Below are 25,210 nucleotides of genomic sequence, written 5' to 3'. Positions count from 1 at the left end.
ACTGAAAAGGAAATCAATCTCCAGCAAGGGTAAATAGTTGACAGCACATTTTGTGCTGTGTATTTATGCCTTAAGAAGGGAACTGAATAAACTCACAACACAAAAGACCCATTTGATATTGGATATAAAGACTGAAAACATGAACACAGAAAGTAAGAGACTGAACGCATGTTTTTTTTTAAGGGAGCCCAATTCTGTGAATGTTTGTGGAGATGTTATTTTGTCAAAATGAGCATTCCCTGATGTACTGTAACTATAACCAAGTAAGAAGCTGACATATTCTTGGTCACAAATGCTAAAAAGAAAAATAAGGCAGATATTCCATCACTTGTTTATGGTTGTGCTTTCAGTGAAAACTTCTTTGCAGTGAACTGCCTAATCTGGGTATACCCACTGCACGTATAAACATCTCTGTTACATAATCAGTTATTCTGTCCAAATTATGGCATCTTTTTGAGAAACTATACTTTTTTTGTCTGTTTTCTTTTTTGTTGAGAGGGAGCAAAGACACATGAGTCTAATGTGATTGTGGTGAATTTGAATGAAATCTAACATCAACCACATTTTTGTCCAACTGTAAAAGTTCACTGACCATTGAGTGTCCTCATTGACCACAAAGTTGTTTTTCTATTGACATAGTGAGAGGCAATTCAGGTCATGAGCAGAGATTTCAGAATGATGCTCATTTTTCACTCAACAGCACAAACAATATGTAGTAAATGAGAACAAAGCAATCATTTATTTCAAATTTCAAAACAAACGCCCCTTCAAAATGACTTCATCATTGTCATTGCTTTTACACTGGAAGAAAATGAACAGACAACATCTAACATACAACCTCCTGTCAGCCACATGTACCTGAGGTAGTCAGTGATGCCCAACACATAAAACTAGGAAGACAGACAAGTTCTAACATGCATTTCATATGCTTTTGATGACTGCTTAACATATACAGTTTATATATCAACACCCAGGTTACCTTGTAGGTTATGTGGATACTACAAAACGTACACTTACACATTTTGTGCAAAATGTGTTAGGTACAGGTATTGATACATGACATTTGCATATTCACATGCACTCTTATTCTACAGGATATACACAGTTCATCAGACAGAAGGATAAAAAACATCATTATAAAATATTTTCTGATATTAAGGCACTAAGTTATTAGTTTAATGTATCATTTATATGGTTGGATATATTCATGATGTGTAGACTATTTACATCTATATATTTACCTGTTATGGAATACAGAGTGTGAATACAGTCAAAATACTTTTTTGTTTTGATCCTGCATTGAACCAGAGCACTGTATACAGAATGTTTGTTTTTCTTATCACATCACTTTATAGGGCAATTTTCTGATACAAAAACATGCACCAAATCCATGCATGCTGAGTTTAATATGATCAGATAGTGATTGCTGCATACAGCTGAATATTTACCTGCTGTGTATGGTATTGCACCATTTCCTTTTGTTTTGAAACAGTCTTTCTGAACTCCACCTTCATTCCATCACCAGTCATTGCCACCCCAATCAATCTCAGGGTCGTCATCATCCAAGCGAATGATGAGGTATGAGAGAAGCTGAAAGATGTTCTGCCACAGGAGCAGGAACACGTAAGCGTAGAAATCACTGACGTCAATTTGGCAATGTTCGCCAGAGTAGCTCATTTCACACACGCATTGGAAGCGGTTGATGAGATTGCGACAGTATCCTCCGTTCAGACAGGGGTCAGATGCACACTCATCCACATCTTGCTCACACCTGATGGAAAAGGCACAGGCTGTCAGACCACAGACCTTCTGGTACACCCAACAGACCTTTAGAACAAAATATCTGAATATCAAATTCACCAGAATAATGTAACCTGGCTAGCGCCTACCACTTCTCAAATGAGACGTGGTCTGGCAACGAGACGTTAATTTTTTTCATATTTGAAAAAATGCCCAGATTCGTTCATTGGGCGCCACGGATGTCTATCAAATGCGTCTGTGCATAGCTCATTGTCTTGCTTTCCCCCCTGTTCTGTGATTGGTCCCCTATCTCAGGCAAAAATTAGGGCGGTAGTTTCCAGACTGCCTTAGCAGAGTGAATGAAATCACAGCGCAAAAGGCAGGATGGGAACACCCTGGCAAATGACCAAGAAACTTTTATTTTGAGGGCAGGATATAAATATGAATACTTACCATTGTCCTGTGAACCCAGGCATACAATCGCAAGTGTCTGCTATTGTTGAGCAATTTCCACCATTGAAACAGCTGAAATTTAGGTTCTCATTTCCACAAATTGACACAGGCAGTTTAGGATATCTAGAAGAGAAATACAGGTATTGCACATTTATATTGGAGAAGTCTAATAGGGGTTAGCCTTTTGTGTAATCAGAAATGATGTCCTTTCTGGAATAATGCCTGACAACAACAGCTTTTGATTAAACGTTAAGCCACTTAATGCAAATATACTGTACATCTTGTGCATTGTTGGTGCATTTGCTGTGTAATGGATATACTCACGGGACCCTTTCAATGTACCATGGGGTCTCTGGAATCTTGTCTCTAAACAAAGGAAATTTCACAACAACGCAAACATGATCACAACATGCAAAGATGAGTGAAATGCATATACACATCACATATATTAGAAATGACACATACAACACATTTTTTTCATATTCAAGAAATTATTTTATGTACAGATATCTATAATTCTGTTGCTATTTTCAGTTGTCGTGGCAATATTGTCAACAGAGGCACTGACCTAGGACCTGTATAAGGACACTCACCTGCAGAGGGCACCAGTGGCATTCCGCGGGCAGAGACAGGCATACCGCATGATGCCTCTGAGACAGGTGGCGCCCTGCCCACACTCGTTACTGGCACACGCGTCCACATGGGCCTCACAGAGCCTTCCCTCAAAGCCGGACTCGCACTTGCACTCAAAGCCCATTGGCTTGGAGGTGCAGTTGCCGTGGACGCAGGGCTTCGAGTCGCATGCGTCCACTGTCTCGTCGCAGTGTGGCCCCCCTAAGCCCAGTGGGCACTCGCAGCGGAACTTGTTGAAGAGGTCTGTGCAGACGCCCCCGTTGTGGCAGGGATCGGGCCCGCAGACGTCGGCGCCCCAGCAGCCGAGCCAGGGCGAGCTGGAGGTGCGCAAGAACTGCTCCTCCTGCGGCCGGGGCAGGTTGGCCTCGGAGTCGGTGTAGACTGGCAGCAGCAGGCCACCAATCTCCAGGGGGCCGAGGCAGCCCACCAGGTTCCCCCCTGCTCCAGCGCCCAGGCCCCCGACCAGGATATCCACCCCGTCCTTCAGGAAGTCCAGATTCCCACAGGCGTCCTTGGAGACTGCCGCTTCCTCCATGTCCCCGTCCAGCACCAAGGCCCACTTGGACGTCAGGCTCATAGGCTCTTGCATCACCAGCTCTGCCATGTGCCACTCCCCATCACTGACTGGCCTCTCACTTTCGATGCTCAGTCTTGAGGCCCCCTGGTCCCCCTGAAGCTCCAGGAGCAGGTGGGAGCTCTGGATGGAGACGGAGATGAACTCGTTGCCCCTCTCGGCGTGCAGCAGGATGCCCTCACTGGCCCTGGTCCGAAACTGCAGAGAGACACTCGCCAGGGGTCGCTGGATTTTCCCATTGCCCCTGTACGTCAGTATGGTGCTGTTCTCCCGGAAAGTCACATTTGAAACACCTTCAGCAAACAAGAGTGGACATTTACGACATTGTTTTAAAAACCGTTACGGGGTAAAGCATTATTTTTGAAAACATTCTTTGCACTGTATGTTGTCAGCATGCATAGCTGCCTACTCACACTGGAAGCCATCCGCATCTGGCAGACAGGTAGCCGAGGAAGGGCAAGGGGAGAGTTCACACCACTTCACCTTCTCACACCGCTGGCCTGCCGTGTTGGGAGGGCAGTTGCACGCAAAGTCGTCCCAGATGGAGTAGCACACTCCTCCATTCAAACACGGGTTAGCCTGGAGGGGAGAGTTTGAACACTCACATGTTTCATCTGACTTACCCATGTGGTTATGACAGAATCTCTACTCTCTGTGATGGTCAAATAGACTTGACAGTTATTAGACAATGATCATGCCAAATACTGGTTAATGTTTTCACTCCTGTTTGTATTTTTCTACCATGTGTTCCATCTGTGATACATGGTTTATCTTGCACAACAGTTAGCCCATCAAAGGGTAATGTATTTACAGATTGTAGCCACAGTTGGCATGATCATTGGGTTACATAAGCAGGGATTGCCAGTCTGTATTTATTGCTTACACTGCAGGAGTTGTCACTGGCACAGCCACGTGTGACTTTGACCAGACTTTCCTGGACATACGAGCTGACCGCGGTGCCAATGGGGTAAAACTGCAGGTGCTTTGATGACATGCGCAAGTCCTGGACGCAACCTTTGAAGTATCCCCCGAAGGCCAGCGAAGCACGCCGGTCCGGAAGCCCACCAACGTACAACCTGTCTCCCGTCTGAAGTAGAATGTTCCGGATGGGGATGTTGCCCTGGCTCCTCGCCGACAGGAAGAGGGCCACTCTCGCCTGCTCGATTTTCACGCTCACCAGGTGGAACTGGCCATCATTGACCATGCCGTGACTCGCCAGGGTCTCAAAGTTGTTGATTTGAACTTTGACCCGTCCCTCGTCCAACCAGACGCGGAGGTACTGACTGGTGCTGTTGGCCAAGACCAGGAGCAGACCTTGGGGCCTCCTGGTGCGAATAAACAGTGACAGGGCCACCGTCTCACTGGGCTCATCCTCCACGAGGAAGGAAGCGTAGCTCTCAGCGTCTTCATTCCCAAACCGGGCTGTGACGTACTCTGCAATCAGCACAATCAGCACATCATTGAATAATACAGTGAAATTATGTTGCTTGTAAATATACAGTATGCACAAAAGTTGTGCATGCAAATACATTACACTTGGAACAGTTTGTTTATAGTTTTATAGATGTTATTTTCATGAATTGGTCGTGTAAACAGGCTGAACAGCAAATATCTTTAGTCCCACGTTTCCTTAATCCATCTGCCTTGTGTTGATGTGTGTACACACGTGTGAATGGTGGAGCCTGGACTTGACGGTTTCTTTAGCTCCCTAATCCCGCCGTCTAAGTGCTAAATTTGTCCATCTGTGACTGTACAAATTTAGCTGGTTAATGCAGACTTTAATGATGCGAATTTAGCTACCGAAAACAAAACATTGTACCCCCACCCCCAATGTAATACCATTAAATAGTATGACCACACAAACATTTTTTATTGGGAATGTGCTTAAAGGGCTGTGGCTATGAGCTCAGTGGTGCGTGGCATCAGGCTTATTTACTGGATGCTGAGTAAGCCCTTGTGTCTGTGAATCTTACTTCACAATTTAGCTATTTATTTAACTGTTTTTCTATCCACTCATTTTCACTGAACTGTCTTGCTCCCATTATTATAAGTCATTCAGTGCATTCAGTTTGTCTTCCTGCGCAGTGCTGCCACTCTGATGTCTATGATATATTCCATGTATGTCTTATTCGGCCATCTAATTAAAAGTGTTACAATTTACCGTTTGTTTGCTAAATGTAAGTTGTGCATGTGATTAAAGTCTGTTGTGCTTTTCCTGTGCTTCACAGCATGTAAACTATCGTTTACACTCTACTTGAAGGTATCTAAATAAGAGTGACATGACACTGTCATGAATGTGTCATAAACGTTATAAACAAGTCGTTTGACATAACGTTTGATATAACACTTCAGGCATTAAGTGTCATTCGGTGTTTGTCAAGTTAGGGTTAGGGTTAGGGTTCATGTGTAATGACAGTGTCATGAGTTCATGACAGTGTCATGCCCCTCTTATGTAGATACCTTCAAGTAAAGTGCTACTATATCTTTACTTCTCTTCAATTGTCATGGCAGATCTAAAAAATTGAAAGGACCCTTTAATAACCCAAATAACTGTCAAGTTAATACTTTGAAAGTAAACTGCTCTTTTACCAGTGGATGGCAGTAATGTTACAACATACAGAGATGCATTATAACACCAAGTCTCACAGGATAATATGCTGCATGTCATGCCTGTCTGCACACACACACACACACACACACACACACACACACACACACACACACACACACACAAACACAAGGCAGATGGATTAAGGAAACGTGGGTCTAAAGATCTCTGCTGTACAGCCTGTCAACATGACCAATGATGAAAAGGACATCAGTATAGAAAATAAAGCATCAGACAAATCAAACCAGAGCTACATACTGTCATGACCATTTATAGTCTAGATCTAAGGAAAATGATAATGTTTATGTTGGTTGGACATTGAGTGGGGAGGGTTATCAAATCTAACTAATTCATATGTTTTTACTTCTTCAACACTTTGGTGAGTAGTCTGCTAGTATGGTGTTTACAATGGTGTAAACAATGGTTTTATCTACCAAGTGCCTTACCCTCTTGGCAGTGGTCTCCCTCATAAGGCCGGTGGCATTCGCATGAGTACCTCATCCAGCCCTGGCTGATACACCTGCCTCTGTTCTGACAGGGGCCATCCTCACACCTGTCCCGCTCACTGCAGCCGGCCGTGACATTCACCTGCTCGGCTTTCGCTGCGAGCCCAACCCCCGGCACCACCAGCCTGGACTCCACGTGGAAGTCCTGAATGCAGCCGATGAAGTGTGGGGCTCCGTCCCCCCGCACGCCTCCGACAAAGAGACTTTGAGGGACTGCGCCGGGCTCGGGGTAACCAGACCCCAGCTCGGAAGACGGGGGGGACCCCGCCGGGCTTTGGCCTGAGCTCTCGGTGCCGGGGCAGTCATCGTCCGCACACTGGAGCGTGAGCCCCAGCGTCCCGCCCCGGAGCGAGGCCTCCAGTTGGTGCCACCTGCCGTCGGCCACCATGCCCTCCACCAGCACCTCCTGCAGCACCTCAGCCGGCCCCTGGGCCTGGCGCATGGTGTGGCGCACCTGACCGTCCACCAGCTCCACGGTGAGCAGCAGGTCCTCTACTTTGCGCTGGAGGAGCGTGCCGGCCGTCTGGTCAGTGCGGAAACTCAGGGTGATGTTCAGAGAGCCGTCAGCGCTGGTGAAAGACGGCTGGATGTGGAGGTATCCGTCATTCTCAAAAGAGAAGGTGGTGGGAGTTCGGCATTTGGGACCGGTGAATCCCTTGGGACAGGCACACGTGTACCTGTGGCGCCCGTTACTGAGGTAAGGAGAACATGAGCCTCCGTTCTGACACCGGTGACCTCGGCATCCTACGAGAGGCACTGTGCAGTTCACCCCCCCATAGAGCTGCCCATTCAGGCTCTCCTGAGAACAGTGGCAGGTGTAGATTCCTTCCCCAGTCTCACACAAGCCTCCATTCTGGCATGGCTCCAAAGCACATCCATTGATGAGTTCCTGACAAACAGCGCCTTCAAAATGTGGAAAGACAAAAGGAAATCAATTTGCCCCAACAGGACGATATTGTGTCCAGCTTTAAATAAAACTGTAGGCCTAATAATGCAAGCTTCAGGTAGCTTACAGATCATGAAACCTGCTAAACACAGGTATCTTTAAGATTTTATTCTCCCAAGTTATTTGCAAAACATATGGAAAATGATTGTATTATTTGGAAGGGTGTAGTCAATGACGTTTTCTGTAGTCAATGACGTGCATAGACCTCCGAATTTCCCTTTTGAAGAGTAATACTATCTATTAGTTGTACATCGTTGTGCATTAAACATTTATTTAAACATCCTCTTAAACATTTGCCTAATCTTAGTTGGGTTAGGTTAGGTTAGGTTAGTTCACAGGAAAACACAGGGGGTAAGTAATAATAGCTATGTGCAAAGAGCGCAGACATACAGACACAGGAAAACAGCACCTCCTTACAGTAACAACAATAAAATGTAAACGGTACCTGTTTGGAGTAATACAACAGTCCACAGGAAAACTTTCCACATGTCTTTTGGTGTCAGTTGTTTTAGTCCAGCTATATGGATATCTTCACTGTGAAGAGAACTGCTGTGTAAAGGCCATCACCAAAGGCTTCATGCAGAGTGCATCTCTTTCCATGTGTGCGGACTGACGAGCTTAATGCCATGGATCACTACAAACCAGATCTATGGGATTAGGCTAATGCACTTACATGTCTTACTTCATGACTACATACGCTGGGAGGCCTATAGTGTTCCAGGGACTAATTTGAGTGGCAACATTCTCACCTGCCAGACTTCACACACCTTCTACCTATTACATAACTGACATTGCCCAGAGCAAGAGTCCTGCTTAATCTCACAAACTAACAGTCAACAAATAGTTGTTTGATTGCAATTCATCCCAAAAGTTTGTGTGCAACTACATAACATTTATTTCCATTTCTATATAAAACTTTGAAAGACATCTTGATTTTGATCACCTATAGCTTTAATGAATCATTTATAGTTCACTATGAGTGAAACAAGGTAGCCTACAGTTTTCATGACGTAGGCCTACACATTCAGTTGGTCTGAGGTCATGCTGTGAAAAACATGCATGTTACATGGATTTTCCACTGTGGTGAAATGTAACATTAGGAAATTAGGATTATGACCAAAAAAAGTAGCCTAAACTATTTACAATTTAAGCAATGTAACAATTTGTGTGTAGCATGTTATAATGGTTTATTATCCGCATAATAAAATTGAGAATAATGTAGGGCTATGTTACAAAATAAACCCTGAGGCTATTGCAGAAGAATTCTAGCAAATTACACGACACCCATAAATAAAAGTAGCAAGAACCGCAACGACTCCGGACTGCAAATGTCTAGTTTCCTCAATTACCCAATGTGCCTCGGGAGTTGATGACTCTTATTTTGATATGCCAGATATTTTTCCACATTTCTGCAGTCCGTTTGGTTAATACCAGAGCCATACGCAGTGTAGTGGACTAGGCTACTAGTGCCATCATTTATATTCGGCAGTGGACAAAATTGCAAAACAAAAAGTTTGTCATATGCGGTAATTAATTTTACTTGCTGGACTTGTGTGCTATTTTTTACCAAATGAAAACCAACCAATGATCAGCCTGCTTATTTTGACGCGCTTCACTTCCTCGAAAAAAGGGAGGTGGAGCGTTGAGACATAATCAGGGGAAAAAATATGTTTTTGAGTATTTATCTTGAAGAACCGATGTATATTACGACAAACGAGTAATTCAATGATGAGTTGAAGGTATGATTTCAAAATTCGTTGTGTACGGCATTGATCGTGTTGGGGTTTGTGAGGTCGTTTGTCAACACACTCCTCTTAGGGGGGCCTTGTTCTTGACATGGGGGTCCGTAAGGAGGACATTGAATTCGGATGTGTAGCCTAGTGCATCGTTTTTTTACCAGTAGTAAAATGCAAATTAGTAACATGCATGGCGTTGATGACGCCAATGAGTTCCTTTTGGCCGAAGTCAAGAGGACGCTGTTATAGCCAATGTGTATTTCTGAAGCCTAGATCGTGATTTGCTTAGGAGGCCTATAGCGCTGATCAACACGGCTTGCTATAAAAGTTGTAGAATGGATCTCACAGAGGTGGATAATTATTTCAATTAATGTTGAAATCTTGAAGAATATAAACAGCAGATTACATTGCAATTTATTAGTGCCCTACTAATGAGATCAGATTTAGGCCTACAATCTTATTTTAGTTTACTTCGGCCTAAATCTGTTTTATTTTTTTACCCATAGGCTTGTAAAGGAGCCCACAATTTTGATAATGAAGAGAAAATCAGACCCTCCCCAGCTGTCAAAAATGAAACGTCGCTGCAGAACATCTTCTGAGAGGGAAAAACTGGATCCTCAAGCGATAGAATGTAGTGCCAAAACAGACTTCAGTAACTCTGACAAACAGTCTCATAAGAGACACCTGAGTTCTTTGCACAATGAGAGCAGCTTTCTCAATTTTTTAGATGAAGACAGGCAGAAGCCTACTTCACTCTGTGATCTGACAGTCTCTGTGAGTGGGAAGCAGTTCAGTGCCCACAAGGTTGTCCTTGCTTTTGGGAGCAGCTACTTCCACACCCGACTTTGCCAAAACCCTGAGACCAGCCATATCACCGTTGACCGCATGGATGACTCTGCCTTCCAGCATTTGCTGTGTTTCCTGTACACATCTGAGTTTGTGGTGTCAGACACTGAGATCCCTTGCCTGGTGGAGGCAGCGCGTTTCTTGAACATGCTGACTGCAGTGGAGCTGCTGACAGACCATTATGGCTCCACCACCACCACCACCATCACAGAGTCTCCTGTACAGACAGACGTTGGATCAGTCCATGATGACCTGGCTGAGGCTGCAGGACCACAGAGTCCTCCAGCAGGTGGCGCTAAAGCCCAGGGACCAGCGGCTGTCAGCTGTCTGCTCTGCAGCCGCACGTTTTGCTACAGGAAGTCTCTGGAGAAGCACATGGCCAGGAGCCACACAGCCACGAGCCAGGGCGTCCAGGGTGAGGTAGCTATAGAAACAGTAGCTGTGGTGACCACTAGGAGGTCTGCCCGGCAAAGGAAGACCCCAGCCAAGTTTGACAGTGTGACAACCGAGGGAAAGGCCAATGAGCAAACACTGAACGGAAAAGGAGAGGAGGTGGGTGGTGGAGAAGGACAAGACGATGAGGATGAAGAGGGTGAAAATGAAGAAGACAATGAGCACGACACGGAAGAGGGAGCCCAGAGACTAGAAGTCGTGAAAGGACAAAACCCCACCCAAGCACAAGAGAAGTCCCAGGAGGATGCAGAGATGGTGATTGTAGGGAATCAGGAGAAGCCGACTGCTGAGAGCAGGCAGCTGGAGGGGAGCGACAGCGCGGCTACAAGCCAGGTGGAGGCAGACGCGGCCTCAGGGATGCCACCCAGCCATGAGGTGGTGGCGCACAGTCGGGCAGCTGGCTCGTCCACTCACACTTACCCAGAAGGCCTTGCTCCTCTGGTCATACAAACCTCCAGCAGGAAAACCCTCCAGTGCCCCAAGTGTGACAAAACATTTGACCGAATAGGTGGGTGACCACACCGTTTTCAGCAAATACTTCAGTCAGGCCTGGCCCTGATGGGCTTTTGGGCTTTTTGCAGGTATGCTTGCCAACCTACTCCATGCTGGATGAGCTCTCCCCTTGAAACATTAATTCAACATTCTATATGACCTTGTTCCCACGGGGCTAAACATAGGACACTCACATGTCTTTGGGTCACAAGTCTATATTGTCAGTATCACAGTCAGAACAACATGCAGTTGAAGTGTAAAGGTCTTATTTCTTAGTTGAGTAGCATCAATAGGACCTCAGGTTTGTGAGAACATAGCTATTTTTTTATTTTTTTTTTGGTTAATTCATTAGAATTATTTGTATGAATTCAAATTCAAGTGTAAAATGTAAAGTTATTGCTATTTTATTTGTTAACAGGAAAGTATGAAAGCCACACTCGTGTTCACACGGGAGAGAAGCCCTTTCAGTGTGATATCTGCCACCAGTGCTACTCTACTAAGTCCAATCTCACCGTGCACAAGAAGAAGCATGCTAACAATGCTCCCTTCCAAAAGAAAGACCACAAGTGTCCCTTCTGCAACAAACTGCATGCCAGCAAGAAGACGATGGCAAAACATGTCCGAAGGTGAGTTTATTTGTACTGTATACCCACAGTCCTCAATGATAGCTTAAAAGCATTTATTTACCTAGAATGAAGTAAGGCAGGGATTTCTATCCCATATCAATTTCCCTGATACCCTCACATGAACTAGTTTGAAGCTGGTATTATTAGGCACAATGTACTTCATATTGCATGTTCTACTTTATAATGTATGGATCACATGGTCATGGTAAACAATATCATCAGTGTATTGCATGTAAACTCTTAAGTTGCAGATGATAAATTATATAACAACAATAATTAGTTTCTATTGCAAATGAAAGGAAATTAATTTAAAAAAATTCTTTCAGAAATGAATTCTCTAAATGTGTATTTACCATAATTGAAGACATCACATTTGACATTTTCAGCCATGTTTATTTTGTATGTTTGTAAAATCAGAATTCTGTCATGCCTTGTTATCCACACATTTTGTGTGCATGGTATTTCAGTGGAAATACAAAGAATGTTATATAAACAATTTGACAGACAAGCTAATGTATCCTTCAGGAAATGGGCAATTTTGAACAAAAGGACAAAACACTCATCCATCCTCAGCCACTTACCTTGCACTTTGAATTTTCATGAGATGCTCCTCTGCCCCTCTGCCCCTTTACATCATGTAGAGTGCCTTGGTATGGGATTCTAGCAAGCAGAGTGGCTGCAGATTTATCATGCTACATTTCTGTTGCACTGTTCTGGTCATGCTGATGAGCTTGTCTTCATCCAGAGAGCCGTCGGTGCTGCGTGTGGTATGGCAAGGTGCTGTGTATGGTGTGTGTCTTGAGCTAATGTCTGGAATGTGTGATTCATAGGTTCCATCCTGATCACATACAGGAGTTCATGACCATGAGGAAGAAGAAGAGTGAAGGCTGGAAATGTGACGTCAGTGCTGTGCCTTGCTCAGATTAACACACACACACACACACACACACACACACACACACACACACACACACAATTAGGATAAACAACTACAGTAATTTCCCGCATATAAGCCACATTGTGTATAAGCCGCAGGACAGTTAAAAGAAATGGCAGTTAAAAGAAACAAAACCATTTTAACACTATATTAACTGCCCCCCTGTATTAACCTCTTAGTGGAAGAAATTTTGCTAAATCAATGTATAAGCCGTGGCTTATAGTCGGGAAATTACGGTAATATGTTGCATAACAATAATGTCAGATAAATTGATGTGGTTTGTGTGATTCTTTTTCACTCCATGTGAACCTTCTGTTAAAACAGATATGCCATAAGTCTTTCACCCGAAGACCCCATCTGGAAGAACACATGATCCTACACTCCCAAGACAGACCTTTCAAGTGTGCTTATTGTGATGACTACTTCAAGTCAAGGTTTGCCAGATTGAAGCACCAGGAAAAATACCATTTAGGTATGGAAAAGCTGATGTCTGCAATGTTTTGCTTCACTCTTTTTCCATTCCAGTTATTGTCCAAATGTATTGTGTGGTGATTTTAAGGATAGCGCTAATACCAAATTACCATTAGCAATAGACTGTAAATGTTTTTTTGTATCTAAAGAGCAGTGGTTCATGGATGTTGTCTTTTTAAGGATGACAGATTTTCATGTAGAATTTGAGAGAGTATATGGCTCTTTGTTGTTTTAAGGGTGACAGATTTTCATGTAGAATTTGAGGGTATCTTGCTCCGTGTCCTTTTTAAGGATGACAGATTTTCATGCACAATTTGAGCGAGTATCTTGCTCTTTGTTGTTCCCGAAGGTCCATTCCCATGTGACATCTGTGGGAGACAGTTCAATGACACGGGGAATAGGAAACGACACATTGAATGCACACATGGTGGAAAGAGAAAATGGACCTGCTACTTGTGTGGGAAATCCGTAAGGGAGAGGTAAGGCCACGTGACTTTGGAATGGTACGATAGGAGTGCTGTTTTTTTTTTTTTTTTTTTTAAACAAACACCACTCTCTACAAACATTGTGGTCGGGGAAAAATGTATCTGAAAGTTAAAGCTTAATGATCCTCCCAACTCTACCAATTTGTTCTACCAGTGTAAGGCTGAACATAAACAATACAACAAATTAAAATGTTCAACAAAGCAGATATGATAAAAGGATGAAATAAGAATAAATATGCTTATAATATACTTATGTATTATGTAGATGTAATAAAACAGTAATTCTGAACATTGGCTGGTAATACATTTCTGAACTAGAAATGGATTGAGCAGCAAAGTTGAATGCCATCATGGTGACAGCCCTGGTCAAAATCTATGTGATTGTCATTTACTGTCTACCAGGACAACTGAACGATTTCCGTGATGAGCTTGACAGAGTGTGACAGATAGTGTGACAGATAGTGTTTCACGTGTTACCTATATGACCGCTTATATCTGTTTTTGTCACAGAACCACCTTGAGGGAGCATTTGAGAATCCACAGCGGAGAGAAACCGCACCTCTGCAGCATATGTGGGCAGAGTTTCAGACATGGCAGCTCATACAGGTAACTGTCTCTTGTCCTTTTTACTGTATTTGACTGCAGTTTTACTGGCGGCCCATTTTGCTGTACATTACTGTCTTAATTGTCAACCACGAATTAGGACTTTGCCATGAGTCTGTTTTAGTGCATTTCAGCATTAAGCATTTTCATATGAAACATGAGGTGAGGATCTGGTCAGGACAGCAGTTACATTAGGTTTTCATCATAACACATTTATACAGTCGGTTACTCTCGAAGATGCAGATGCATAGGCCAAGGCAGCATTTTATATGCCTTCCTGTCCATTGGCCATATAATTTGCCATTGGCACAAACTCATAATAACAGTGTTGCGATATCACTTAACTTAATGACTGTGTTTACAGACTTCATCTCCGCGTTCACCACGACGACAAGCGCTATGAGTGTGATGAGTGTGGGAAAACGTTCATCAGGCATGATCACCTGACCAAGCACAAGAAAATACACTCCGGTATGTTCACCTTTGAAAGAAACGCCCAGATACTCATCAAAAGGACACATCTGCCATTTCAAATGGTCCACTCTCTTGTATCCCACCTAGCCTCTATTTAGCATGTCACCAAAGCATGATTCAGCTCATAGTGTAGTGTAGTGCCTTTGCTGTAATCTCAAAAGTGTAACCCAACCACAATTTTATCCTGTGGCAATTGTCCTATAATAATACATACTTTAAATATACTGTATGTTTAACGAAACCCTGGCATTGCTATTCTAAATGTATATAGATTTGTAATTTTACCATATTGTTGTCCATTTTGCATAACTACAGACTATTGTCAGAATAATTGTGATTCTGTTGTTGTGCAGGTGAGAAAGCCCACCAGTGTGAGGAGTGTGGCAAATGCTTCAGGCGTCACGACCATCTCACTGTCCATTACAAGAGTGTCCACTTGGGGGAGAAAGTGTGGCAAAAGTAAGTCTCCAACATTCACTAATGTGAAACAGTACATTACAAATTTGAAATGGGATGACCCTAACATCTTGTCAATGATCAGGTACAAAACGGCAGTTCACCAGTGCGAAGTGTGCAAGAAAGAGTTCAAAGGAAAGTCCAGTTTGGAGATGCATTTCAGAACACACTCAGGTGAATTGATTTTTTATACCATTTTTTTTTTTATATCAGGGTTGTCTGTTATCTCTACATACATAGCTTTCAGTTGTGTGCAGTCTGTAGGACAGCAGGCACTACTAATTCTAAAGATTGTCTTCATTTTATTTACTTAAACACAGACCCAAGTAATATTGTGCCACTTCTCTGAAACGTATTAAGGGGAGACACTATGGTCCCTATTCTGACCATTTTAAGTGCAGGGAAGCATATGGCTTAATTGTATTTAAGGTATGTTCAAGGTCACGTTTGCTAGTTTGACAGCAGAATAAATGATCAGACAGCAGGTTTCTGCTTACATTTGTTAATTAATCATGGGTGTGTTTTGGGCCTGACAGCCAATAAACCAATGAGAGCATTGTCTCCCATTTCCTGTAGAAGCTAGGAGTTCTTTAACCATGGCACAATGCAATTTTAATGATTAGTGAATGTATCTATGCAAAAATAATCTGCTCGCTCCTGCGATGGCAAGATTACACCAGAGCTTGCTCTGCTATAACAGGTGTGTGTGTGAGAAAAGTAACCTATAACATAATTCTGCATTTGCCATATTGAGTTTGTAGGCAAGAACAGAAGAAAATCTTAATTTAGTTATTTACTGTCACAGCAGTGATTGACTGACAAGGTGTCACAATTGAAAACAGTAAGAAAATAAGTAACGCTAACCCCAATAACATTTGAATAAGTGAATTAGTCATCAGGGCATTTTAGCCAAGCACACAAAATCTTTGCATTGTGTTGCTAGGGTCTTGCCGCTAGGCAGATCATGTGCTAGGTTTCTTGATAATGCACTCTTAAAATAACAGTGCAATTCTTTGCCCTTTGCTTTAGATAGATAGATAGATAGATAGACCAGGTTTAGACCAGGTTGTTCTTGGTTAGTGGTGTAGTCTTTTCAGTGGCCTCAGAAGAACAATGTAACATCACACGTATGTCTGATCACATCTCCAGTTGATTTGCTACTTAGGCCATGTTTGCACAGGGCGGGGACACAGGCGGTTTATGCCGGACATTGCATCTCACCTGGCACAGGACATAAGATAGGACCCTATGACTTAATCTCCTTGCTTTTGTCTGGAACAGGAGAGAAGCCATACCGGTGTCCTATCTGTCAGCAGACCTTCCGCATTAAGAAGACGCTAACCAAGCACATGGTGATCCACTCTGACGCAAGGCCTTTCAACTGCCCTCACTGCAGTGCCACATTCAAGAGGAAGGACAAGCTGAAGTATCATGTGGACCACGTTCACAGCTCCAGACCTGCCGAGCAACCTCAGGCTGACCTACCAGGGGAGAAGATCATGCCCCCATTGCCCTACTCAGAACCTACCAAGCCGTACCGGGCCGAGCACAAGGGTGTCCTGCAGAGTGTTTCGTCTGGCGACGTGTGCGTTCCTGTCACTCTGGTGCCAGTGCAGATGTCGGAGATCTCCGGGCAGACTGGTCTGGCAGTGCAGGGGGCACCTCATGGGGTCCTGTCTCAGGGGCAACAGGCAACAACAGGGTACCAGCCGGCCACTGACCTGGTGTTTCTGGAGAAGTACACGCTCACGCCGCAGCCAACCAACATCGTCCACCCAGTGCGCCCAGATCAGATGATGGACCCACGGGAACAGTCTTATCTGGGGACGCTTCTGGGGCTAGACTCTGCCACAGCTGTGCAAACCATGCCCACCCCTGACCACAGTCACTAAACCCACTCTAACCAACAGAGTCTACACATACTGCACACAACGCCATTTCCCACATGGTCCTGTATATTAGGCAACAGCAGGCACCTTAAAGGCACTCCAACATTAATTTCAGGACATGAACATTAACACATTCATTTCCATGGAGCACAAGGAAGTGCATGCCGTACAAAATTAAACCAGGACGTTTTTAGCGGATTTACCTTTTTCTGAATGCCACTGCGTAAAAATCAGTAGCCTAAAGCAACTTACTGAAACACCCAGGGCAGTTTTAAATACTGTAGGCCTATCACTTTCATGGAATTGAATGGGATCACCAATCATTCAAGATATCTATTACTGCAGGTTGTGATGTTTTATACAGCCTAATTGTTGGTCATTGGTAATGAATCAAACATACCGGTAATGTAAATTCATTATATAATTGGCCTTTATACTGGGAATTATCAATGAACACGGTATCTAAACCTTCCTTTACAGATATTCGACTAAGTCTGTCCTTTTGACAAGAAACTGGTGGTTTGAAATCAATATGCCATAATGTGCCCATACACACTAAGAACAGCGGTACACACCAAGAGGAAGCAGCCAAGGCACTGCAGAGCCTCCCCGCCCTCAGTATGATCCTATCCAACAGACTTCATCCTCTCCATAACTGCTGATTGCTAAAATATCAAATGACCATGTAGGAGGACCAAGATATGGTGAGCAATGTGAACAGATACAGGTGCATCTAAAAAAAATATGCAATACACATAGAATGAAACATTTAAAGGTTTTTTTTTATTGTTGTTTTAACTGGGTTATTTTAATCTTGATGATGACTCATTCAAATCCAGAATCTCAAAATATTTTATAATACAGAAATGAGAAAATAATACTGAGATGAGCTCTAATCAGTTAATTAAGTCAAAATAAGGGCTTAGTTTTTAATCTCCCTGGGCAGTACAGTGGACTCTATTTTTTTTTAGATACACCTGTAAATACACACACATGGGTGCCTGATACAGCACCCTCTCCACCCCACCCATGAGGAGAGGTTTTCCAACTGGACTAATTATCTGGACAAATGAAACAACAGTGGACATGACATTTTTATTTCACAATATGTCCAGTGGTTTGACATTAAACCCAAAAACAAGACAGAAATCTGCAAAACTAGGAAATCAGAAATAGGCTCTTGGTTCTTTTAAGTATTTCCGGAGAATTCATTGTGCACTTTCAATAACCTGCCAAACAAGGATAATGAAATGAAAATAAATATTTACCAAGACCTATGTCAAACTTTGAGTCATGTCTTTCGTTAATGCATATTCATCAGTTGCACTGAAACTCACCCAATCGTATTCGCTACCTGTTTAGAAAAATACAAAAGGGGTCAGTGGATGAAAGACACTATTTACAATATTAAGATAAAATGTTCGAATATGTTTTTACATAATTCAAATTATTTAACAACAATGCTCAAATAAAGGATGTATGCATAATTTCAGTGACACATTTTTACACAAGCCTGTATCTTACATCCTCTAAAGTGTATCCTCCCATTCAGACATGTACCAGTAGCCCCCCCCTGGTAGTTGGGCCAGCGTTCGCAGTAAAAGTTCTCGTATCGTCCTTCATTGATGTACTTGGGCACAACCAGTTCCGTCAGATAAAGTACTTTCCCCGACACTTTGCAAAAATTAGCTGCAATTATGGCAAAATGTCAACTTTTGAAAACGTTTGGCAACACACTCACAATTTAATCGCAACCATATACCAAATATATATTTATTTTAGGCTATTATTATAAGTGCCGTAAGTGGTTATCTGCCAGTATACTCACGTTTACATGTCGGGGGGGTGTCCCACTGTCCATTCCTGCAACTTATCTTTTTATTACCATGAAGTTTATAAAAATTGGCACACTGGTATGTTGCAGCATTGTTCACCTGGCTGATAACATCTCCATTTGATATTTGTGGAGGATTAGGACAATCCTGACCTAAAACAAATGTCAAGTTATGGTCATGCTTAGGGAATTTTGCAGATGCTTTTGTTCAAAGTGACTTAAAAATAAAAACAATACAATAGTTAAAAGTAATGAGCAATGATGTAAATTCAATCAATAGCCTATATAATGAAAATAAACAAATACTATAAAAAAAACAAACCACATCTTATGAGAAATACTTAATTAACTAAGGGCATGCTGAACAGTGAACAGGTATGCCTTTAGACCCCTCTTAAAAGACCCAAAACTCAGGAATGCAAAATCACAGGAATGCAGAACACTGGGAACTCATTCCACCAAAAAGCAACCACTGAGGAAAAGAATCTTGAATTTGACCTACAGTAGCATTTATAGCTGGTCAGCACAACAGATGCTTTTCAGACTGCAGCGGGCGGTTGGGGATGTACAGCTTGATCATAGAATTGAGATAGCATGGAGCAGATCCAGCAAGTGTCGTGAGAGATTTAAATTGAATTCTGTTCACTAAGGAGCCAATGGAGAGTACTGTAACTAGGAGAGGAGTTGTGTCCTCTTTGGCTGATTGAGGACCAGGCATACTGCAGCATTCAGTTGTAACAATCTTACTTAATAAGCAGGAAGGCCAGCTAACAGTGAATTACAATAGTCCAGTTTGGAGATAACCATAGCCTGTACAAGAAGTTGTGTGGAATCTTGTGTCAGATAAGGTCTGATCTTCATAATGTTGTAAAGGACAAACCGACATGATTTTGCAATTGAGGCTACATGCTCAGAGAAATTACGTCGGTCATCAATTATGACGCCCAAGTTACGTGCTGATCTAGTTGGGGTCAGTGAAGATGAGTCAAGGTGGATGTTAATCTGTTGGGAAATAGTTGTTTTAGCTGGAAACACCAAAAGCTACAGTTTTAAGCTGAATGTGCCGATCTTTCATCCAGACTGATCCTTAAGGCATGCAGAAATCTAATGCCAATTCATAAACAAGTTGGTGAGAAAATGTATGAAATGTACAGTCTAAATCATTAAATGATCAAAACCAAAATGGGTTCACTTTAATGCTGAAATGAGTGTTTTCACATTTCATCTTTGGAGTACCGTACCTGAAACACCACCAGATCCAATGGCGCTTCCCGTTGCTCTACCCCTACTTCCAGAGTCCCCTGTTTCAGGAGAATTTATGGGACAAACAACAATGTTGTATTACATTTGGCTTGATTTCAGAGACTTGATCACTGGTGAGATGGGACCATATCTTTGGCCAGTATGTCATGGTTTTGAACAAACGACTGTCCTTCAATGCACTTAAAGTGGTTTAGCCACTGCTTTGGGTCACCTCCTGGTCAGAAGGCTATCTAAACCCTTTCATTTTGATTATCTTGGGTGTGGGATGTGGGCCATATTTTCTAGACTTTATGTGTTGACGCTACAGTAGCCTACATATTTTGCATTTGAAGTTAGATGGCACATGTTAAACACCAACTGGGTAAGATACTTCGTTCAGAGAAGTTCTTAAAGAAATGCATAGGAGTCTTGTAGTGTACACTATACTGTAGCAGGAGAATATTTATGATTGTTGGATAATGTTACATTGTAGCAATACAGCTATCTATAGCTGTGATTGCCTTGATAGCAGCCTTAAGCTCTTGGGTATTGTTGGGTCTGGTGTCTTATTTTCCTCTTGATAATACCCCAAAGATTCTCTATGGTGTTCAGGTCAGGCGAATTGGCGGGCCAATTCAGCACAGTAATACCATGGTCAGCAGAGTAGAATTATTAGTACTTTTGGCACCGTGGGCAGGTGGCAAATTCTACTGGAAAAGTAAATCAGCATCTCCACAAAGCTTGTCAGTAGATGTATGCATGAGGAGAGGTTTTTTTTCTCCTTAGCCCAGGTAAGACGCTTCGAATGTTGTCTGGTTAGGGCTTGGGGCTTGTAACTGGAGGGTTGCCGGTTCGATCCCCGACCAGTCCACGGCTGAAGTGCCCTTGAGCAAGGCACCTATAACCCCTCACTGCTCCCCGAGCGCCGCTGGTTGGGCAGGCAGCTCACTGCTCTGGGTTAGTGTGTGATTCACCTCACTGTGTGTTCACTGTGTGCTGTGTGTGTTCACTAATTCGGTCAAATTGGGTTAAATGCAGAGAAACGAATTTCCCTCACGGGATCAAAAAAGTATATATTCTATTCTATTCTATTCTTGGTTCAAGAGTGGCTTGACCCTATGTGCAATAGTTGTCACCCATTTAGACACATTGTTGCAAAGTGGCTTTTGATTCACCGACTCTAGCCTTAGTCTACTGCTTGTGAGATTCCCCCAGGATCTTGAATTAGCTTTGCTTGACAATCTATCATCTTTTCCCTGTTGCTTGTGCACCTTTTCCTGCCACACTTTCCCCTTCCAGTCAACTTCCCATGAATATTTTTTGTGGAGGGTGTCAATGAGTGTTTTCTGGATAGCTGTAAAGTCAGCAGTCTTATTCATGAATGTGGTTGTGAACTAGACGGAGAGATTATAGGAACTGCGCCCGCCGAGTTAAAGTGCTCCCAGGTGCTATTCCGCCATGATAGTTATCCTTCTTACCCGCTTAGAAAAGCACCACGTTTTATTTTGTGTCACCAAACTTGGTCATGTAACTACTCATTTAACTGTATTTTAATAGGGAAAACGTGGATGTGTTTGGTTGCTACTCTGTTTGGATCCTAATGAATGAACTGGGCTAGCTTAGTGTTATCAAAGTAGCGCTGCGCGCCAGAGCCATTGGGTGCACGCATTGGAACGCCAGAGGTATGTATCAACTCGTCTTAGTTAAGGGAATATCATAGTTTAATATGAAAAAAATGGTGGAGTGTTCCTTTAAAGCTCAAGAAACCGATATTTCTGTGTTATAAATGGATTATTCTGAGGTATACTGGATTTTTGCTTTTACATGAGAGGTGAGCTGTCATCAAGATTAAAACACAAAAGGCTTGAAATATGTGACTTTATGGATGTAAGCTTCACTTTTTTAAATAAATTGGAAAAAAAATATTTTTTAGATTCACTAGTATTTCTAAAGCACTTACTGTAGAATTACCCATGTTTTGCTAAATAAATAAACTTGCCTTGCCTTACCAACTGCCACATTTATATGGATTTCAACTCCATAAACATGGAACCAACTGGAGGTTTTGTTATATTTAATGTTATAAAATAAGGGTTATGGTAAAACTGGGATATTGGTAAAATATTTGTGTACATGTTTTATAACTCATTCACAAATAATTCTATATTTTCTATGTGTTTTAATGTAATTTGTATGTGATTGTCTGACTGGAAATTCTGTGTACCTGTAATATTAATTTGTCCCTCTGGTGGCACTGCAGTTTGCAAAAGGGAAGAAGAGCTTTTAAAACATTGTTGGCAGGTGTGAATTGTACACAGCTGTGTTTGGGCCTACGGGATTCTATCTGAGATTTTGTGTTTCATTCATGAACTTTGAGAACGTGATGCCCGTTTCCTGACGGAAGCAAGGACTATTGTATATTCTTTTGCATTCCTTGGTGAGTGCAGAGAGGAATGTGTTTTCATTCATACAGGTAGTAATTCATAGTATTACAGTATAAACTATCACACAATGGTAAAAAAAAACCTCACCAGTGGCAATGGGCATCCTCGTTGGAGCTGGCTTTGGTACTATGAAGGATTACAGAAACTGAAATCATGCATCTTCTGTGCTTTCAATAGGCCTTTGTTACTTGTTTAACACTTATTACACTATTTGACATATTGTAACATTATGCTTTCACTGTGTATGAAACCTATCAAATGCAAAGAGCTTAATATCAACCCCCAAAGATAGTCTTTAATATTCCCCTGCTGAGATGTAGGCTAATGAACTTGGGTCTTGGGATGAGACTACATCTGGTTCTCAGAAGGAGACAGCCATCAAGTAAACATTCTTGTAGGCTACTGACATTAGACTTCAAGGGATCAACCATGTTGCCATCTGTGTTGTGGTATTTATCTTGTCTTGTCTTATCCTGTCTGAACCGTAACAAGTTGGCTAATATGTCTAAAAAATGATTCCAACATTAAAACAAAATCACATAATTGTCATCAAGGCGAGTATAGTATTACACTTCACCAACAAACACTTATTACATGATAGGAAAGATGTGTGACTTACAACATGCTTCTAGTTGAGTTGTACAGGTAGCCTAATGGTATACCCAGGAGCTCCCTTGCTTTTCAATGTACAAAACATCTTTTTCACAATGACAATGATACCAGCCAGAGTTCATATACTGTATGTACCTACAGTACCTATGTACCACACACACACAGGTCACATACAAGGATCACACACACACACACACACACACACACACACACACACACACACACACACACACACACACACACACACACACACACACACACACACACACACACACACACACACACACACACACACACACACACACACACTCACTCACTCACTCACTCACTCACTCACAAACCTTACCACAATGACCTCTCTCTGTCCATTCTCCATTTACACATGTGCTTCGTGTAGCTCCATTCATTTCATGTGACTCCATACATTTGTAATTCAAAACTGTCCCTTCCTCAAAACTGGGTTGATAGTCCAAGTCTACTACTACAGCTTTGTCCATTTTAGGAGGTGCAGGACATACTATTTTATCACCTGCCAAAAAATCAAGGTAAATGATTAAAGAAACATTGGCGTTCAACAGAACAGAATCAGTAAATGGGCCATCTTCTCAAAAAGAGCAAAGAATAAAGACCATGAATCTAAAACCTGGTGATATCAGGACAGGATCTAAGTAACTGAGAATAAAACATTACTGTAACTTGATGGACTATAGCCTATATACAGTATGTCTATCTCCCTACCCTATGTCTATCTCCCTACCCTATGTTTGATATATAGCACAAGCACAAAATGATTGCATTTTCAAGTAAGTGCTTCATGCAATTGTGTTAACAATATCATAGTTCACATAAAAGATAAAAAATAAAGCATTTGCCTACAACTCTATTATGATCAGACACTTATTGTTGATGTGAAGATGTTTACTAATTTCACTAATTTCATTATTTTCACTTTCTAGTCTAGGCTATGTCTATAGTTCTAAGAGAGGGAACAAATGAGACATTTAATTATTTTTAGGGCTGTACTTCTTGGTGTTTGATTTTTCAAATTGCCTGAATGAGTTGTCCATCAGTAGCCTAAAGGCGAGTAGTACTGAAGTAATCTCACCTCATGTAAGTATGGGCTACATGAGCCTAATGGGCAACACGGGGTGAATATTTGAGTGTTACAATTTAAGTCACTATGTAACAACATGACAACAAAAGAAAAAAATGACGATAAACCATGAACTGGATGCTGACAAAAGTCAAAGTTAGGTGATAATAAGCCTGCTGTGGTTTGAGTTCTAGCCTGCCTACTCAACACATCTTTGGATCAGACATGGAAGAACATGACGGACATGAAAAAAAAACATCGAGTTACTCACAAATGGGCAAAGTTGTCCAATCTCCATCAAGACATGTTGCAAAGTTGTCTGCTTTAAGTCGGTATCTCCAGCTGCATTCAAAGGTTACTGTGTCTCCTTGCTTATAAGATGTTCTTACAATATTTATTCGAGCGTTATGGACCTCTGGAGTAAAACAGTCCTTCTCATCTGATGAATCAGATCAGAGCACATTTGGTAGGCTAAATGGTAAAGCATCTTTAGTTTATGGGATGCATGCAACGTTGTCACGCAACTACGACGCCCATTTACCATACTGTTATTATTGATGAGCAGATAGAGTTGCAAATTGAACAGCCTAGACTGCAGCATATTATATTTAACTTTAACTTACCAATACATTGAGGAGTATGGCTCCATTTCCCCTGTCGGCAAATAATGGTGCTCCACCATCCTCCAGTAAAAGTTTTGCGCCCTGGAGCGCACTTATAATTCACACTAGCATTTTCGTCGTAGTATGTTATGTCGGGAGGAAGAAAGCCACTCACATCAGGCTCAGTGGGCTTTGGACATCGCCCTGTTAGAGACGACATTCATTTGACGGTTAACTGTAATGGTTAAGATCACCATATCCACAAGTAGCATCTTAATATTTCTTTAGCCTACCTTCAGTCAATCTACATGTCATAGAGAGAGTTATGATTAAATAGTTGATAATTTGTTGCTGGCTCTGCATCTTCTGACGATTTCAATTTCAAATCGTCAATGGTTACGAGTCGAAGTGTATGCTTTTACTTTCCTCTGACACTTAGTTTTGGGAGGGGCATC

At 42.2% G+C, this 25,210-nt stretch overlaps 3 protein-coding genes across 5 annotated transcripts; 1 reads left to right on the top strand and 2 right to left on the bottom strand.

Annotated features, from left to right (window-relative positions):
* The first annotated feature begins 121 nt into the window (after positions 1 to 121).
* Positions 122 to 17,985, top strand: zbtb41 (zinc finger and BTB domain containing 41). Of its 3 annotated transcripts, none has more exons than XM_062518320.1 (11): positions 122 to 152; positions 9,703 to 11,003; positions 11,406 to 11,613; positions 12,444 to 12,513; positions 12,875 to 13,022; positions 13,371 to 13,500; positions 14,017 to 14,112; positions 14,474 to 14,580; positions 14,937 to 15,042; positions 15,125 to 15,213; positions 16,321 to 17,985. In XM_062518320.1, exons 2-11 carry the CDS (start codon positions 9,731 to 9,733, stop codon positions 16,929 to 16,931), a joined length of 2,838 nt encoding a protein of 945 aa, XP_062374304.1. In that variant the 5' UTR covers positions 122 to 152; positions 9,703 to 9,730; the 3' UTR covers positions 16,932 to 17,985. The 3 variants fall into 3 exon arrangements, with proteins under 3 accessions (XP_062374304.1, XP_062374290.1, XP_062374297.1); XM_062518306.1 differs by lacking the exon at positions 122 to 152 and adding an exon at positions 8,956 to 9,199; XM_062518313.1 differs by lacking the exon at positions 122 to 152 and having other exon boundaries at positions 9,599 to 11,003.
* Positions 723 to 7,995, bottom strand: LOC134075272 (protein crumbs homolog 1-like). Its single transcript, XM_062530842.1, has 8 exons — positions 7,906 to 7,995; positions 6,455 to 7,417; positions 4,284 to 4,834; positions 3,814 to 3,979; positions 2,787 to 3,693; positions 2,518 to 2,559; positions 2,194 to 2,316; positions 723 to 1,771 (listed from the first exon to the last, which is right to left on the bottom strand). Exons 1-8 carry the CDS (start codon positions 7,946 to 7,948, stop codon positions 1,519 to 1,521), a joined length of 3,048 nt encoding a protein of 1,015 aa, XP_062386826.1. The 5' UTR covers positions 7,949 to 7,995; the 3' UTR covers positions 723 to 1,518.
* Positions 17,986 to 18,004: 19 nt separating the features above from the next.
* Positions 18,005 to 25,208, bottom strand: LOC134062365 (complement factor H-related protein 1-like). The gene is made up of 9 exons (XM_062518357.1): positions 25,049 to 25,208; positions 24,777 to 24,959; positions 24,425 to 24,592; positions 23,407 to 23,589; positions 22,536 to 22,574; positions 20,004 to 20,063; positions 18,757 to 18,915; positions 18,453 to 18,617; positions 18,005 to 18,282 (listed from the first exon to the last, which is right to left on the bottom strand). The coding sequence occupies exons 1-9, from the start codon at positions 25,116 to 25,118 to the stop codon at positions 18,203 to 18,205; spliced, it is 1,107 nt and encodes a 368-aa protein (XP_062374341.1). The 5' UTR covers positions 25,119 to 25,208; the 3' UTR covers positions 18,005 to 18,202.
* Between the last annotated feature and the right edge of the window lie 2 nt (positions 25,209 to 25,210).

Source organism: Sardina pilchardus, chromosome 2 (assembly GCF_963854185.1).
Source record: "Sardina pilchardus chromosome 2, fSarPil1.1, whole genome shotgun sequence".
Taxonomy (NCBI): domain Eukaryota; kingdom Metazoa; phylum Chordata; class Actinopteri; order Clupeiformes; family Clupeidae; genus Sardina; species Sardina pilchardus.
The sequence above is the reverse complement of the archived record's forward strand: the minus strand, read 5'-3'. Positions and strand labels throughout refer to the sequence as shown.

Bases quoted from the DNA above. Each gene is read 5' to 3' on its own strand.
- zbtb41 (XM_062518320.1), top strand. From the start codon at position 9,731: ATGAAGAGAAAATCAGACCCTCCCCAGCTGTCAAAAATGAAACGTCGC. The intron at 13,023-13,370 runs GTATGGAAAAGC...TTGTTCCCGAAG, and splicing joins CCAGGAAAAATACCATTTAG to GTCCATTCCCATGTGACATC. The intron at 14,113-14,473 runs GTAACTGTCTCT...CTGTGTTTACAG, and splicing joins AGACATGGCAGCTCATACAG to ACTTCATCTCCGCGTTCACC.
- LOC134062365 (XM_062518357.1), bottom strand. From the start codon at position 25,118: ATGCAGAGCCAGCAACAAATTATCAACTATTTAATCATAACTCTCTCT. The intron at 24,593-24,776 runs GTAAGTTAAAGT...CTGATTCATCAG, and splicing joins CCATACTCCTCAATGTATTG to ATGAGAAGGACTGTTTTACT. The intron at 23,590-24,424 runs GTGAGTAACTCG...ATTTTTTGGCAG, and splicing joins TTGGACAACTTTGCCCATTT to GTGATAAAATAGTATGTCCT.
- LOC134075272 (XM_062530842.1), bottom strand. From the start codon at position 7,948: ATGTGGAAAGTTTTCCTGTGGACTGTTGTATTACTCCAAACAG. The intron at 2,560-2,786 runs GTGAGTGTCCTT...TCCTTTGTTTAG, and splicing joins GCCACTGGTGCCCTCTGCAG to AGACAAGATTCCAGAGACCC. The intron at 1,772-2,193 runs GTAAGTATTCAT...CTTTTCCATCAG, and splicing joins CCTGGGTTCACAGGACAATG to GTGTGAGCAAGATGTGGATG.